The sequence below is a fragment of the Gossypium arboreum genome, chromosome 5 (assembly GCF_025698485.1).
Source record: "Gossypium arboreum isolate Shixiya-1 chromosome 5, ASM2569848v2, whole genome shotgun sequence".
NCBI classification, from domain to species: Eukaryota; Viridiplantae; Streptophyta; class Magnoliopsida; order Malvales; family Malvaceae; genus Gossypium; species Gossypium arboreum.
The window spans coordinates 19,815,814-19,829,300 of record NC_069074.1 but is presented as its reverse complement, the minus strand read 5'-3'; the positions used below and the strand labels follow the sequence as shown (position 1 = coordinate 19,829,300).

Below are 13,487 nucleotides of genomic sequence, written 5' to 3'. Positions count from 1 at the left end.
AAACAGATTGCAAAAGTAAAAACAATTATAAAAATACGGGAAAATAAGAAAATAAAAACCTAAAAAAATTAGTAGAGAAATCAAAGCTTGTTCTCTTTTCCCACCAAATCGATTACAGTAAATAAAAAGATAATTTTAATGTTATAATTATTGGGAGAAGATTTCATTGATGTAGACTCACAAGCATCAAATTTGAGAATATAAAAGTTAGTATGGATTTTATTAAAAAACATTTAATAACAAATTGGATAAGTTTAAAATTACGACATAGATTGTAGCTTAAAATATAAGAATACATAAATAATTTTATATTAATAATTTATGAAAATGAATTAATTATTATAAATTTAAGTAAAATATTGTGACGCGTGGCCTTCAATTAGTCTGAACCAAGTAAACCAAACCATCAAGCTAGATCGAGAGCCTATCAATTATAAAAATATTGATCAAGGTATAAAGGAAAGATGCATAAAATGTGAAAGGTAATTAAGTTAAAAGTTTGGAAACATAAATCTCCATATGCAGGTACAATAACAATTAAAGTTAACAAAATAGAGAATCCTTCTCATCATCTTTAAGATCTAGCCTGGAAAACTAAAACCAAAATTATTTTTATATCATTGAAGTATGTAAAAATCCAATAAATTTATGATTAGATGTCGTAATTTACCTACAAATGTAGGGCCATTTTGAAGGTGTATGGCATTGATGAATCCTCAAATAGAGATAATGTACTTCTTTGAAGTGGAAGATGAGCTTGCTACACAATATTTATGTTCAGTTATTTAATTTTAATATATATATATACACATATATTCAATAACTGAGTTATAAATAATATTATTAAATGAACCAAAAATTCTTTATATACTAAATTGGGTAAAAAAGTTTATATATTAAAGTGGAAAATTAAATTGGTTAAATTAAAGTCTTATTATATTACATTTTATAAACTCATGGTACAAGATGATTTCATATTATTATTTATTCCAAGACTTATGTTACAGTTCTATAAACTTGCAAGGCACAAGATAAATTTGTTCTAGATTGATAAGAAACCTTCGGTGTATAATTGTTAATATTGGTATGTTATAGTAATATGACTTATTAGTTTATGAATATTTGCTGATTTTTATCCGTATATGTATAATCTATAAACATAAATGAATAATTATGAGAAACGTTTAATATATTTTTATTAATAAACATAATTAACACGTGTTTCGTACAAATAAAAAATTAATTAGAATTATGTTTGTGAATATGAGTTCAAATTTTTTATTTGGATAATCTTATTATTGAGTTAAGACTTTATTGATATATAAATTTAAATATAAATTTTTTTGCTAATTAAATCCTATTTTTATATGGAATCTAGGCTTTGGTTAAAATCCTAAGCTTAAATTCTAATTTCAAGTCTCCTTTATATAAAATATGGATAAATTTTTTTGAATTTATTTTAATTTTAATTTTATTATATATAAATCTTATTTATTCTTATTTAAAACTAAAGATATTTTGATTATACAATTTTAAATTCATTTTGATTTAAATTTGTAAAGATCAGTCTAAATTAAATATAAAAATATTCCTTGATTTTATTTGTAACCTGAAAAAGAATTCTAGCTGTCGAACATTATTTTTGGATTGCAAATGGAGATAGATTTCTATTTGATAACAAATATAATTTTAATTTGTACATTCATTGGGATTGGAGTTGGCAAGATATACCAATCACATGCCAAGAATAGCTACTAAAATTACTCTGTAATTTTGCTTTTAATTATTTATGACAAAATTATCAATAAAAAACGCACTTATCATACCCCAGGAAATGTTATAAAAATCACATGATGTCGCTCATGCTCGAAAGTCCTTTGTTTAAATACCTTTTTTTAGCTATTCTCATCATTCTTTTAGAGAAATTTAAATTTTATTTTTCAAAGCATTTTAGATTTTTAGTAGAATTTTTTTGTAATCTCATTTTCTTTTTAGCATTTACTTGTAAACACGTTGTTAGTTTGTAATCAAATTTAGTGGTCTCCTTCAATAAAATGCATAAGGTAGCTTTCTAAATTTATAAAAAAAGAATTTCATTTATTATTTTTGTTTATTTTGACACTTAAATTTATATTTTTGTCAAATTCTCTAAAATGTATGGAAAAGTTAGTGCTTGTTAATTTTATTGGTGTGACATATATGTAAATTATCATATGTATACCATGTTAGAAATTAATTTTTTAAATTAAAAAATATATTTTATAAATTTATAGTAAATTTAATAATTTTTAATTTTTAAAATTTAAAAATTAATTAATTGTTGATGTGTCACGCCATCAATGTTAAGAAACATTTGCTCTTCCATCTATTTTGGAGTATTTTGACAACTATAAATTCAAGGGCTAAAAGAGATGAAAAATTAAGTGAAAGGCTAAAATGATTTTTTTTTGTAAAATTGGAGGGTCAAATAAGTTATTATGCATAGTTTTTTTGTCACCAATCATAAAAAGTTACAAATTGATCACTTAACTATTCAAGTTTTTTTTTTTGTCACCAATTGCTAAAATGGTTGATGAAAGATGATAGCGATGACTTTTAAAATTAGCATAATAGTAATTTTAACTCTTAACATTTATACATTGTATCAGTTTAGTCTTGATTTAAAAATTTAACTATCAATGCTTACACATTAAGTAATTTAGTTTTTTTAATTTTGATTTTCTTTGTATGCCTTTCATCTAAAAAGTTAAAAAAATTTCTATTAACTAAATTTATTGAAAATATATATAAAATGGAAACATCCGAAATCCAAGGTAATAATTTTCATATTCTTTTAAAATTAACCCTCAAAGTCACAATTAGAAGTAAAATTGAAAAAAAACAAATTACACAATGTGTAGGTGTTAAAGGTTAATTTTTTAGAATCATGACTAAATTGACACAATGTATAAATATTGAGAGTTAAAAAAGGAAATATTAAATTTATTTTGTTGTTTGAATAATTAAGATTAATAAAGGAAATAAAAGGAAAGTGATTTTAAGATTTTCTTTCGGTAAACTATGGAAAAGAATGGAAATAATTTATTGTGAATGAAATTTTAATTTTATTCTTTGCATAAATAACAATAACAATAATTAAATTAAATTACAAATAAATTTATTTCAAATTCAAATAAAAGAGGTTAATAATCTAAAAGAATGTAAAATATTAGCTACCATAAAATTAAAAAAATGATTATTTTGCCCCAAATGTTTTGTCATGGTTAACTAATATTCAAATTTACAAGAATAATAATGAATAGTCAAATGTTTTGGATCTCTATTAAAGTTAATAGGAAAGGGAAAAGTTTGATGTTAAATGGTCGGTAGGTAGAAAATGAAAGTTTTGAAAAAATTAAAATAAAGGTTAAATATAAAATTTCACATAATATAAAAATTACCATATTTCTTTCTTTTCACTTTACCTCAAATTTTGAGATATTAAAAATATAGAAAAGTTAGGAAAAGTGAAGACTCTCAATTTCTTTTTTTCATTCTTTCTCTTAATTAAAAGCAAATTATCGAGAAAAATGGTTTTTTTTTTTTTTCCAAATCTCAACATAGTGTTTAACGTTTTACTTGCATGTATAAGGAATAAAAAATGTAAAGCCTTCTTAATCAGTGACCAACTCACGCAATAACTGAATCCAATTTTCTTTTGATTAATGCAATCATCTTAAAATTATGTAGTATCAGAAAGTTTAAACTTAGAATCTCCTGATCTGCAACCATGTTCATTTCATTAAACTGGAGGGGTTTTTTGATTCTTTGACTTGTTGAGACCTTCAGAAAATTAAGTAAAAAAGGTAGCAGATTCCAACAGGGCACAAATGTTAAAACATGAATCTTAAAATATTGGGCACCCTTCAACCGATATCCCCTTTGCTGTGGGGCAACTTGCTAGATCACAGTGCTCTGGAAAGATATCCGGACTGGCACCCCACCAGTTCAAACTCTTATTCTCAATCCCCAACGCAAAGTAAAGCAGCACCGTCATGAATGCCACCCCTGCATCCAGTGCTGCTGATAGAATGTAGTTATACCTCTGCCACCATTGCTTTCGATGCCTGAAGACGAAGAAGTTGAAGATAGTTCCAATAAGAATCCAGGAAGTGTAGTTCAATGGGGTTGCTGGTGGCATGCTCCCAGTTGCGCCTAAAAGCACCGGCAGATTGATAAGGGGAATCCAAGCCTGACTGGGGAATGCCTTGTGCAACAGCCATACTACAACTGGTCCTAAAAGCCCCCCTAGGAAGAACCAGTTAAGTGATGAGTACAGGCCTTGCGAACCGAAAATTCGTTTCGGTCCAACCAAACCCCAGATGACCGATGCATCGAAGAAGACTCTATCGCTGGGGCATGTCCAAGGACTATTTGCTGGGAGAAGATCTCGATGGCATATGTTTTCGACGGTAGTTAGAAGCCACCAAGCCACTCCAAGGTTTACCGTGCCCGCTAACACGGTTCCAATGAACTGAAATGCAAATTCGGCCAACAAGGGAGCGAAGTAAGAGAATTATGGAAGTTAATGCAGAGAAATTGATCTATAATAAACTATAAATCTATAATACCTGAACCAGAAACATTGATCTTGGTGGGATTTTCATGTAATGACCGAGCTTGAAATCACTAAGAAAAGCCACTGCCTGAGACATGCTAATGTATCCATAGGTCTTAAAACAGACATTGGTTATTGGTTGTCCAGGCAATATTGCTCCCATTATGTACTCTGTAATGATGTTCAGCCCTGGTGTCTGCCGGTAAAGAACATAAAAAATATTCAATTAAGTCAATTTTTTGAAAAATAAAATTATCATTGTTGATAAGCAAAATTGCAATCTTAAATTACTTGATTCGTCGTGGCTGTTATAATGCTGATAGGCAAAGTGAAAAAGAAGGCAAGTGCAGCAGCAAATAACAGTCCCCACCAAGGCATTTGGACATCCTTTTTAAGGAATATGCAGAGTGCAAGACTGACAAGAATCGAGCCGGCAAGAAGCAAATAAAACCACCATGAAGGTATATCCGGGTACTTTCTCATCAACCTAGTGTGAACATCGGCCTTTGCCTTCGAAGAAGCTTGATATCGACTATAAATTTCCCTACAATCGACATGGTTTTCATCACTTAAGATGAACATCGAATGGGACAATGACGTTTCACCTTGTGAAATAACCAAAGAATTTTTACCTTCCATAGAACAAGGCCACATGTGTTACCGTGGAAGCAATTGTGGCGAACCCAAATCCATAGGTGACAGAGAAGAAAGTGCTCATATGGATCCTCCCTAACTTCTCGTACTCCGCCTCATTGAGCTCGAACTTGCTGTTAACTATCGACGTAATGTTATACTCCTGACCTTGTGCGGTGAACAAGTCCGATGAAAAAATGGGAAAAGTTTTCGCGTTGAATAGGTTTAGCCCCCAGTAAGATACTGGCATCACAAGGTATATAATCAAGGCATATCCTATGAAGACGTTTACAATGGCGAAGAAGGGAGAAACGAGTGGGCTAAACAGGAAAGAGGCAACGGTTGTCCAGTCAAGCGTGAAGGACCCTATGCCGAGACCGCTCATGCCCGAACCGATTTGGTGGGCGGTTACTGAATGGGGGAAGGCCAGGCACACCAAAGAGATGCTTTGCAAGGTTTGGAAGAGGTAACCTGGGAAAACATACCAGCAGAAGCTACATACTAATGCTATCACGAAGAATTTCAGTCGTGATATGCGGCGCTTGCCATCGTTGTTTTCTTCTTTTTCATGCAAGGCCCTGGAATATATAACAGCAGTACAACGTTAAAACAATGCAAAAGTGTTCAATATATACGCCAGTTATCGCCTTTCTAATGTTGAATACTGAATGCCTTAGAGATAAAAAGAAGATCGAAGGCTGAAGCAAACTGAAACAGAAATATTTTCTGCTACTTTCATGTGAGATATTTCCAAGGGATAATAAATACAGAAGTTTTTTTATCATTAAGCTATAAGCTAGTTGATACATTGTTGAACAATAAAAAATTAATAATATACATATATGTGCATTGGAAGACCAAAATAATTACCTAAAGAGAGAAATTTGAGCAAGGGTAGTGGGCCACCACATGTGCGCCGGCTCCACCACATACTTCCTCACTAGCCCGGCCCAACCATATCCCATAACCTGCAGTTAAGGCACCACGAAATTAGCCAAAGAACCACTTCAATAACAGTGGTAATATTATCTTATCTCTTGTTTTTTTTTTTCTAAATTCTAAATTCTCATTCTATAGACCATTCTTTGAAAACTGTTCTCATATATACATGATTATACTATATATCTCCTTTTACGTCTTACTGTTGAACCCTGAAGCCAAAAAAACGTCGAGTAAACCAACCTGTGTTGTAATTATGAGAAGCCAACTACCGAAGAAAGAGATGCTCTTTCCATAAAAAGCCTTGATTATGGTAACAATTAAAACAGCATAAACAGTACCACTTCCAAAAGCACTCCCAGCATTAGCAAATATCGTAATCAAAACATGCTCCTTCATGTTGAACGGTCCGGGGTTAAGCGAGAATTTTCTCGAGCCAAACCCAGTTATGCGGAACTTAGCCGTAGGAAGAGCCGAAGCCATGAACCGTCCGATGGGGAGAGTCGCCACCTGGACGGTGATTTGGGTGATGACTAGCGGCTCGGTTCGGTAACCAAAAAACTGGTTCAGGAATGAAAGGAGGATGCAAGAGAAAAGACCCAAGAACCACATACGGAAGGTCCATACTGGGAGTGAAGGGTCATCGGTGTTGGGCACTATCAGACGAACCTCCTCTATCGGAGACAGCTCGCTTTCGTCGATTTCACCCTCCTCTTTCACCACTTTGTCAGCTAGTTTTGGTGATGCTTCAGTTTTCACAGTTCCCATAGTGATAAATAATCAAAACGAAAGAGAAACCAAAAAAAAAAAAAAATGATGAACAAGTCTTAACTAGCTGCAATGCCTGCTTCTTGTTTAAAACAACAATGTCCCTTTTATTGTTATTATCTTAATTATAATTACCCATTTTTCAAAAACCAAAATTCTTACAAAATTTCAAATGAAGTTTTATATAAGACAAGAAGAAAATTACATAGGTTTAAAGTTGACTTCTTCGATATTGAATGGCCGGGCAAGTGCTTAGTCTTACTTTTGTTTGTACGATAATTTCTATAAGATGTAACAAAGGTTGTTGAGGTTGTTTAAATCGATGAGATTGGTTGGCAAAGTTACAAACTAGTGGGTTAATACAAAGTAAAGGTTCAACATCAGTTATGGGAGGCTATCAGTTTACAGACGTGGTAGTTTTTCGTTGTTAATACAAGAAGCCAGGGTGCAATTACTGGACCAAACTGCTAAAGATTCTAAAATTCTATAGATTCCAACAGGATAAATTAGTGGAATATGCAGATTTCAAATGTGAATAGATTTTTTTTTTCTAAATTTAAGGAAATAAATTGATTTTGGCAGTGATGCTCTACACAGAATTTTTAAAAAAATAATAATAAATATAAACAGTTGAATCTCCAACAATTAGAAATTTGAAAAATGAAAAAAAAATTAAAAACACTTAGCGGCTCCCAAACTCTAACCCTAAATAAATCTCTCTGCTTATCATTTTTTTTTATTCAATTTCATCCATCTTTCTTCATTTTGAAGCTCTTTCTCCCTTAATTTTTATCCTAATCTCTCAAAATTTTCTCAAATTCTTCTTCTCTCATTTTTTATCCTAATTTATTAATTTTATTCGATTTTCATCATCTCAAAGATTTCAAATAAAATGAGGTATTTTATTTTTTAATAGGTTTAAAGATATTTTTATTTTAAATAAATTGTTAATTTAATAATATTGTATTTTTTAGTTTATTTTATTGTCTAAATTAATTAATCTTATTTAATTTGATAAATGTCATAGATTTTAAAAATTTCGATGCTTTTTATTCGTTTGGATCACAAACACATTTCCAACCAATTACAAATTATAAGAAAATATTACTATTATATTTTTTATTTTTATATTTATATAATCAATACAAAGATCGAATTATTGAAACATATATACACAATTTAAATGCGAGAGCACCACTTATTATTGAACAATACTTGAAAGAGTATTTAAATTTAAAATAACATTAAAATATGATTATCAAATAATAATTAAATTTAAAATATTTAATTTTCATTATTTAATTTTATTAAATATAATAAAATATTTAATATTTAATAATAGATATTAAAGATAAAGATATTTTACTTTCATCAAAAATAATTTTTATTATAAAATATTTAAATATATATATGAGTAGACTTGTCCATAAATTATCCAAATAACTGAACTGGGTTTCCTTTCGATTCATACAATAATCTTAAAATGTTGTATACTAATTAGAATCTTCTTTTCCGCAACCAAATTCTTTCATTATGCTTGAGTTTTTTTTTTATTCATTTCTTTGCCATGCTGAGACCTTGAGAAAATTAATTAAAAAAGTAGCAGACTCTAACAAAGCACGAAGCTTAAAATATTGGGCACCCTTCAACCAATATACCCTTAGCGGTAGGGCAAGTTGCTAGATCACAGTGCTCCGGGACAACATCAGGACTAGCACCCCACCAGTGCAAACTCTTACTCTCAACACCCAGTGCAACGTAAATCAGCACTGTCATGAATGCTGTCCCTGCATCCAATGCAGCTGATAGAATGTAATTATACCTCTGCCACCATCGCTTTCGATACCTGAAGACAAAGAAGTTGAAGATAGTTCCAACGATAATCCAGGAAGTATAGTTCAATGGGGTTGCTGGTGGCATGTTGCCTGTTGCGCCTAAAAGCACTGGCAGATTGATAAGGGGAATCCAAGCCTGACTGGGGAATGCCTTGTGCAACAGCCATACTACAACTGGTCCTAATAGTCCTCCTAGGAAGAACCAGTTAAGTGTTGAGTACTCCCCCAGTGAGCCGAAAATTCGTTTTGGTCCAACCAAACCCCAGATGACCGATGCATCGAAGAAGACTTTATCGCCGGGGCATGTCCAAGGACTATTTGCTGGGAGAAGATTTTTATGGCATATGTTCTCGACGGAAGATAGAAGCCACCAGCCCACTCCAAGGTTTATCGTTCCGGCTAACATGGTTCCGATGAACTGAGAAGCAAGTGCAACCAACAATCGACCAATGTAAGAGAATTATCCAAATAAAATTCTGTTGAAAAAACAATTTTTAAGTATACAGATGATAAACTATAATACCTGAACCAGAAACATTGATCTTGGAGGAATTTTCATGTAATGACCGAGCTTGAAATCACTAAGAAAAGCCACAGCCTGAGCCATGCTAATGTACCCATAGGTCTTAAAACAAACATTGGTTATTGGTTGTCCAGGCAATATTGCTCCCATTATATACTCTGTAATGATATTCAACCCTGGTGTCTGCCGGTAAAGAACATAAACATTCATCAATTAGGTGAGTTTTTTTCTTTTTGAAAAAAAAATATAATCCTTGTTGATAAGCAAAATTCCCATCTTAATTTACTTGATTAGTCGTAGCTGTTATAATGCTGATAGGCAAAGTGAAAAAGAAGGCAAGTGCAGCAGCAAATAAGAGTCCCCACCAAGGCATTTGAACATCCTTTTTAAAGAAGATGCAGAGTACAAGGCCCAGAAGAATTGAGACGGCAAGAAGCAAATAAAACCACCACGAAGGTATGTCTTTGTAGTTTCTCATCAGCCTTGTGTGAACATCAGGCTTTTCCCTTGAAGAAGCTTGATATCGACTATAAATTTCCCTGCAATCAACATGTTTTTTTACTTAAAAGATGTACATCAAATAGAAGAATGAAGTTTCACCTTGCGAAATAACCAAATAATTTTTACCTTCCATAGAACAAGGCCACATGTGTTATGGTGGCAGCAATAGTAGCGAATCCAAATCCATAGGTGATAGCGAAGAAAGTGCTCATATGGACCCTCCCTAACTTCTCATACTCTGGGAAATCGATCTCGAACTTCTTGTTAACAATCAACGAAACGTTATACTCCTGACCTTGTGCGGTGAACAAGTCCGATGAATAAATGGGAAATGTTTTCGCGTTGAATAGGTTTAGCCCCCAGTAAGATACCGGCATCACGAGGTATATAATCAAGGCATATCCTATGAAGACGTTTACAATGGCGAAGAAGGGCGAAACAAGCGGGCTAAACAAGAAAGAGGCAACGGTTGTCCAGTCAAGTGTGAAGGCCCCAATACCGAGACCATTCATGCCTGAGCCGATTTGGTGGGCGGTTACCGAATGGGGGAAGACCAAGCAAGCCAAAGAGATGCTTTGCAAGGTTTGGAAGAGGTAACCTGGGAAAACATACCAGCAGAAGCTACTCACTAATGCTATCACGAAGAACTTCACTCGTGCTATGGGGCGCTTGCCATCCTTATTTTCTTCCTTCTCATGTAAAGTCCTGCAATGTCATATTCATCACAACTATACAGTACAATAACTTTTTGAATTTGTAGCTAAACAATGAAAAGTGTACAATATAATATATATATATATATATATGCCAATTATCGCCTTTCCAAAGTAGAATACTGAATGCTGAAACAAACTGAAAATAGAAGTATTGCTGCTATTTCCATGTGAGATGTTTCCGAGGTATAACAAATATATATTGACCAATTAAAGCATACATGCAACATATATATAGGAAGAAGACCAAAGTAACTTACGTGAAGAGAGAAATTTGAACAAGGGTAGAGGGCCACCACATGTGCGCCGGCTCCACCACATACTTCCTCAGTATCCCCGCCCAACCATATCCCATAACCTGCACTTATAACAACCAAATAAATTAAAGTTTAAATTAGTGGTCAACAAAACTCGATTCAATTCTAAAAAATAAAATAAAAATTAAATTTCAAGTTAATCGAATCGAATTAAATTTCAAGTTAATCGAATTGAGTTATTCAAGACTCGAATAGGTAATTAGAGTTTCATCGAATAATTCAAATAACACCCTCTCAATAAAAATTACAATAAAATTTAAAATAATTTTTCAAAATTTCATAATATTTATAAAAATCTAAAATTTATATTTTTAAAAATATATAAAATTTCAAAAAAATCTAAAAATATATAAAGAAAGTTAAAAAATTTAAAAATTTAGAATAATAATTTTGGGATCTAAATAAATTAATTAAGATTCAAGTTTATCATTTATTATTATTTTCTTTGAAAAAATTCAAATGTATATGATTTTAAATTTTGTATTTTAATATGAAATTAATTATATTGTAACAAGATTTTAATATGATATACTTAAATTTTTAATTTAACTCAAATAATTTTACTTGACTCTATTTAAATTTTTTAAATTAAATTAAACAAAAAATAAGACTCATAAAATAAAAAATTTCCACTTACATACCATGAAACGCTAAGCGTTAATAAAAACTTAAAATGTGAGAAATCAAAAAGAAAGCACGTCGAGAACTGTAAATAGACTTAGAAAAAATGTATATATATATAGATCTTTGTGTTTCTTTTCCCTACATATTACTTACCATAAAAAAAATGGAAATTAATATTCAAACTTGAAAAATTCTCGATTCTCAATCTATAGTCTCAGTTAATCCTTTTCTTTGAAAACAGTCGAACATATATGATATATATACCATAATCAAGGTCTTCTTTTAACTTCAAAGTCAAGAAGAAGTGCAGTAAACCAACCTGTGTAGTCATGATAAGAAGCCAACTAGAGAAGAAAGAGATGCTCCTTCCATAAAAAGCCTTGATTATGGTAACAATACTAACAGCATAAACAGTACCATTTCCAAAACCACTTCCAGCATTAGCAAATATCGTTATTAGAACATGCTCCTTCATGTTAAACGGTCCGGGGTTAAGCGAGAATTCCTTCGAACCGAACCCAGGTATACGAAACTTAGTGGCGGGAAGAGCCGAAGCCATGAAGCGTCCGATGGGAAGAGTGGCCACCTGGACGGTGATTTGGGTGATGACGAGCGGCTCGGTTCGGTAGCCGAAAAACTGGTTCAGGAAGGAAAGGAGGGCGCAAGAGAAAAGACCCAAGAACCACATACGGAAAGTCCATACAGGGAGCGAAGGGTCATCGGTGTTGGGCACTGTCAGACGAACTTGTTCAATCGGAGACACCTCGATTTCGTCCATTTCACCCTCCTCTTTCACCACTTCCTCAGCTAGTTTTGGTACTGTTGCTTCAATTTCCATAGTTCCCATTTTTTGAGAAACAATCGAAAAACTAAAGAGAATAAAAACTATTGAATGAGTTTAGCTTAGCTGCAATTCCTGCTTCTTGTTTAGTACATCTATGTCACTTTCTTTTATTTACTTTTATAAGACATATTTTAGTCCTAAGAAAAATTAAAGGAAATATTTTGCTTTTACTGGGTGTGTTTATATGTTTGTGACTCTCCTTTAAATAGTACCACAATATGTCCACTATACCTATTGTTGTCTTATTATTATTGATATTATTAATTTTATGTCTCCGTAGCTTAAATTTTTAAATGTTTGAATTAAATCATTATTGTATGGGATGTTTTATTAATTAAGTTCTTGGGGTTAAATTTTAGCTAGACCAATAATATATTTAAAAATTATACATAGTATCTTTAAATTTTAAGGACATTTCCTTTTAGCTCTGTTTGGTAATATGGATGTGAAATTTTAGATTTGAATTCTGCTTATTATGTAAAAATAAGACAGCTAGATATATACTTGAAAAATATAAAAACATGAATTTGACAAATGCTAAAAAAAACAAATCAAATTCATTATTAAATAGGTATTTAACAAATTAATAAATTTGAAAAATTATCATGAATATTACATTTCTAACAGTTTTACTACTCAATTTACATTATTTTTAAAATCTAAATCTAAATTCTAAAATCTGATAAGTTATATAAATGTATTTAAAATTTGAACCATATATTTTAAATATACTCAATATCAAAGCTAACATTTTATATCTAAACAGTACATTTTAAAATTTAAATCTAAAGTAATTGAGAGAGTCAAATTATTGGATAATGATGGGGCGGGGCAAATTCTTATTCTTACTTTTGTTTGAACGATGATTCCTATATGATTGTAATAAATGGTGGTTGTTTAATTGGTTGGCAAAGCTACAAATTAGTGGGCTAATAATCAATTTGTAAAAAAAAAAAAAAAAAAAAAGTAAATCACGGAAGGGAGGCCGTTTCGTCCAAAAAGTGTCTGATTAATTAATTAATTATGGGAGACAATCACTTCACTGTTCATGGAGGTAGCTTGACGTTATAAGACAACCAGCCAGGGTGCAGACAGCGGCTAAAGATTCTAAAATTCCATAGATTCCAATAACTTTAGTCAATGGTTAATTAATTATTAAAAATTAATTAGTTACCTCATCGTTCTTCTCAACG

General features: G+C 31.5%; 2 protein-coding genes across 2 annotated transcripts; both read right to left on the bottom strand.

Moving 5' to 3' along the window:
• Positions 1–3,757: 3,757 nt before the first annotated feature.
• LOC108452407 (oligopeptide transporter 4-like) lies at positions 3,758–7,020 on the bottom strand. Its single transcript, XM_017750191.2, has 6 exons — positions 6,413–7,020; positions 6,101–6,198; positions 5,230–5,808; positions 4,889–5,141; positions 4,611–4,793; positions 3,758–4,513 (listed from the first exon to the last, which is right to left on the bottom strand). The coding sequence occupies exons 1-6, from the start codon at positions 6,935–6,937 to the stop codon at positions 3,887–3,889; spliced, it is 2,265 nt and encodes a 754-aa protein (XP_017605680.1). The 5' UTR covers positions 6,938–7,020; the 3' UTR covers positions 3,758–3,886.
• Positions 7,021–8,442: 1,422 nt separating this feature from the next.
• LOC108452127 (oligopeptide transporter 4-like) lies at positions 8,443–12,470 on the bottom strand. Its single transcript, XM_017749876.2, has 6 exons — positions 11,770–12,470; positions 10,770–10,867; positions 9,923–10,501; positions 9,582–9,834; positions 9,296–9,478; positions 8,443–9,190 (listed from the first exon to the last, which is right to left on the bottom strand). The coding sequence occupies exons 1-6, from the start codon at positions 12,295–12,297 to the stop codon at positions 8,564–8,566; spliced, it is 2,268 nt and encodes a 755-aa protein (XP_017605365.1). The 5' UTR covers positions 12,298–12,470; the 3' UTR covers positions 8,443–8,563.
• Positions 12,471–13,487: the final 1,017 nt, after the last annotated feature.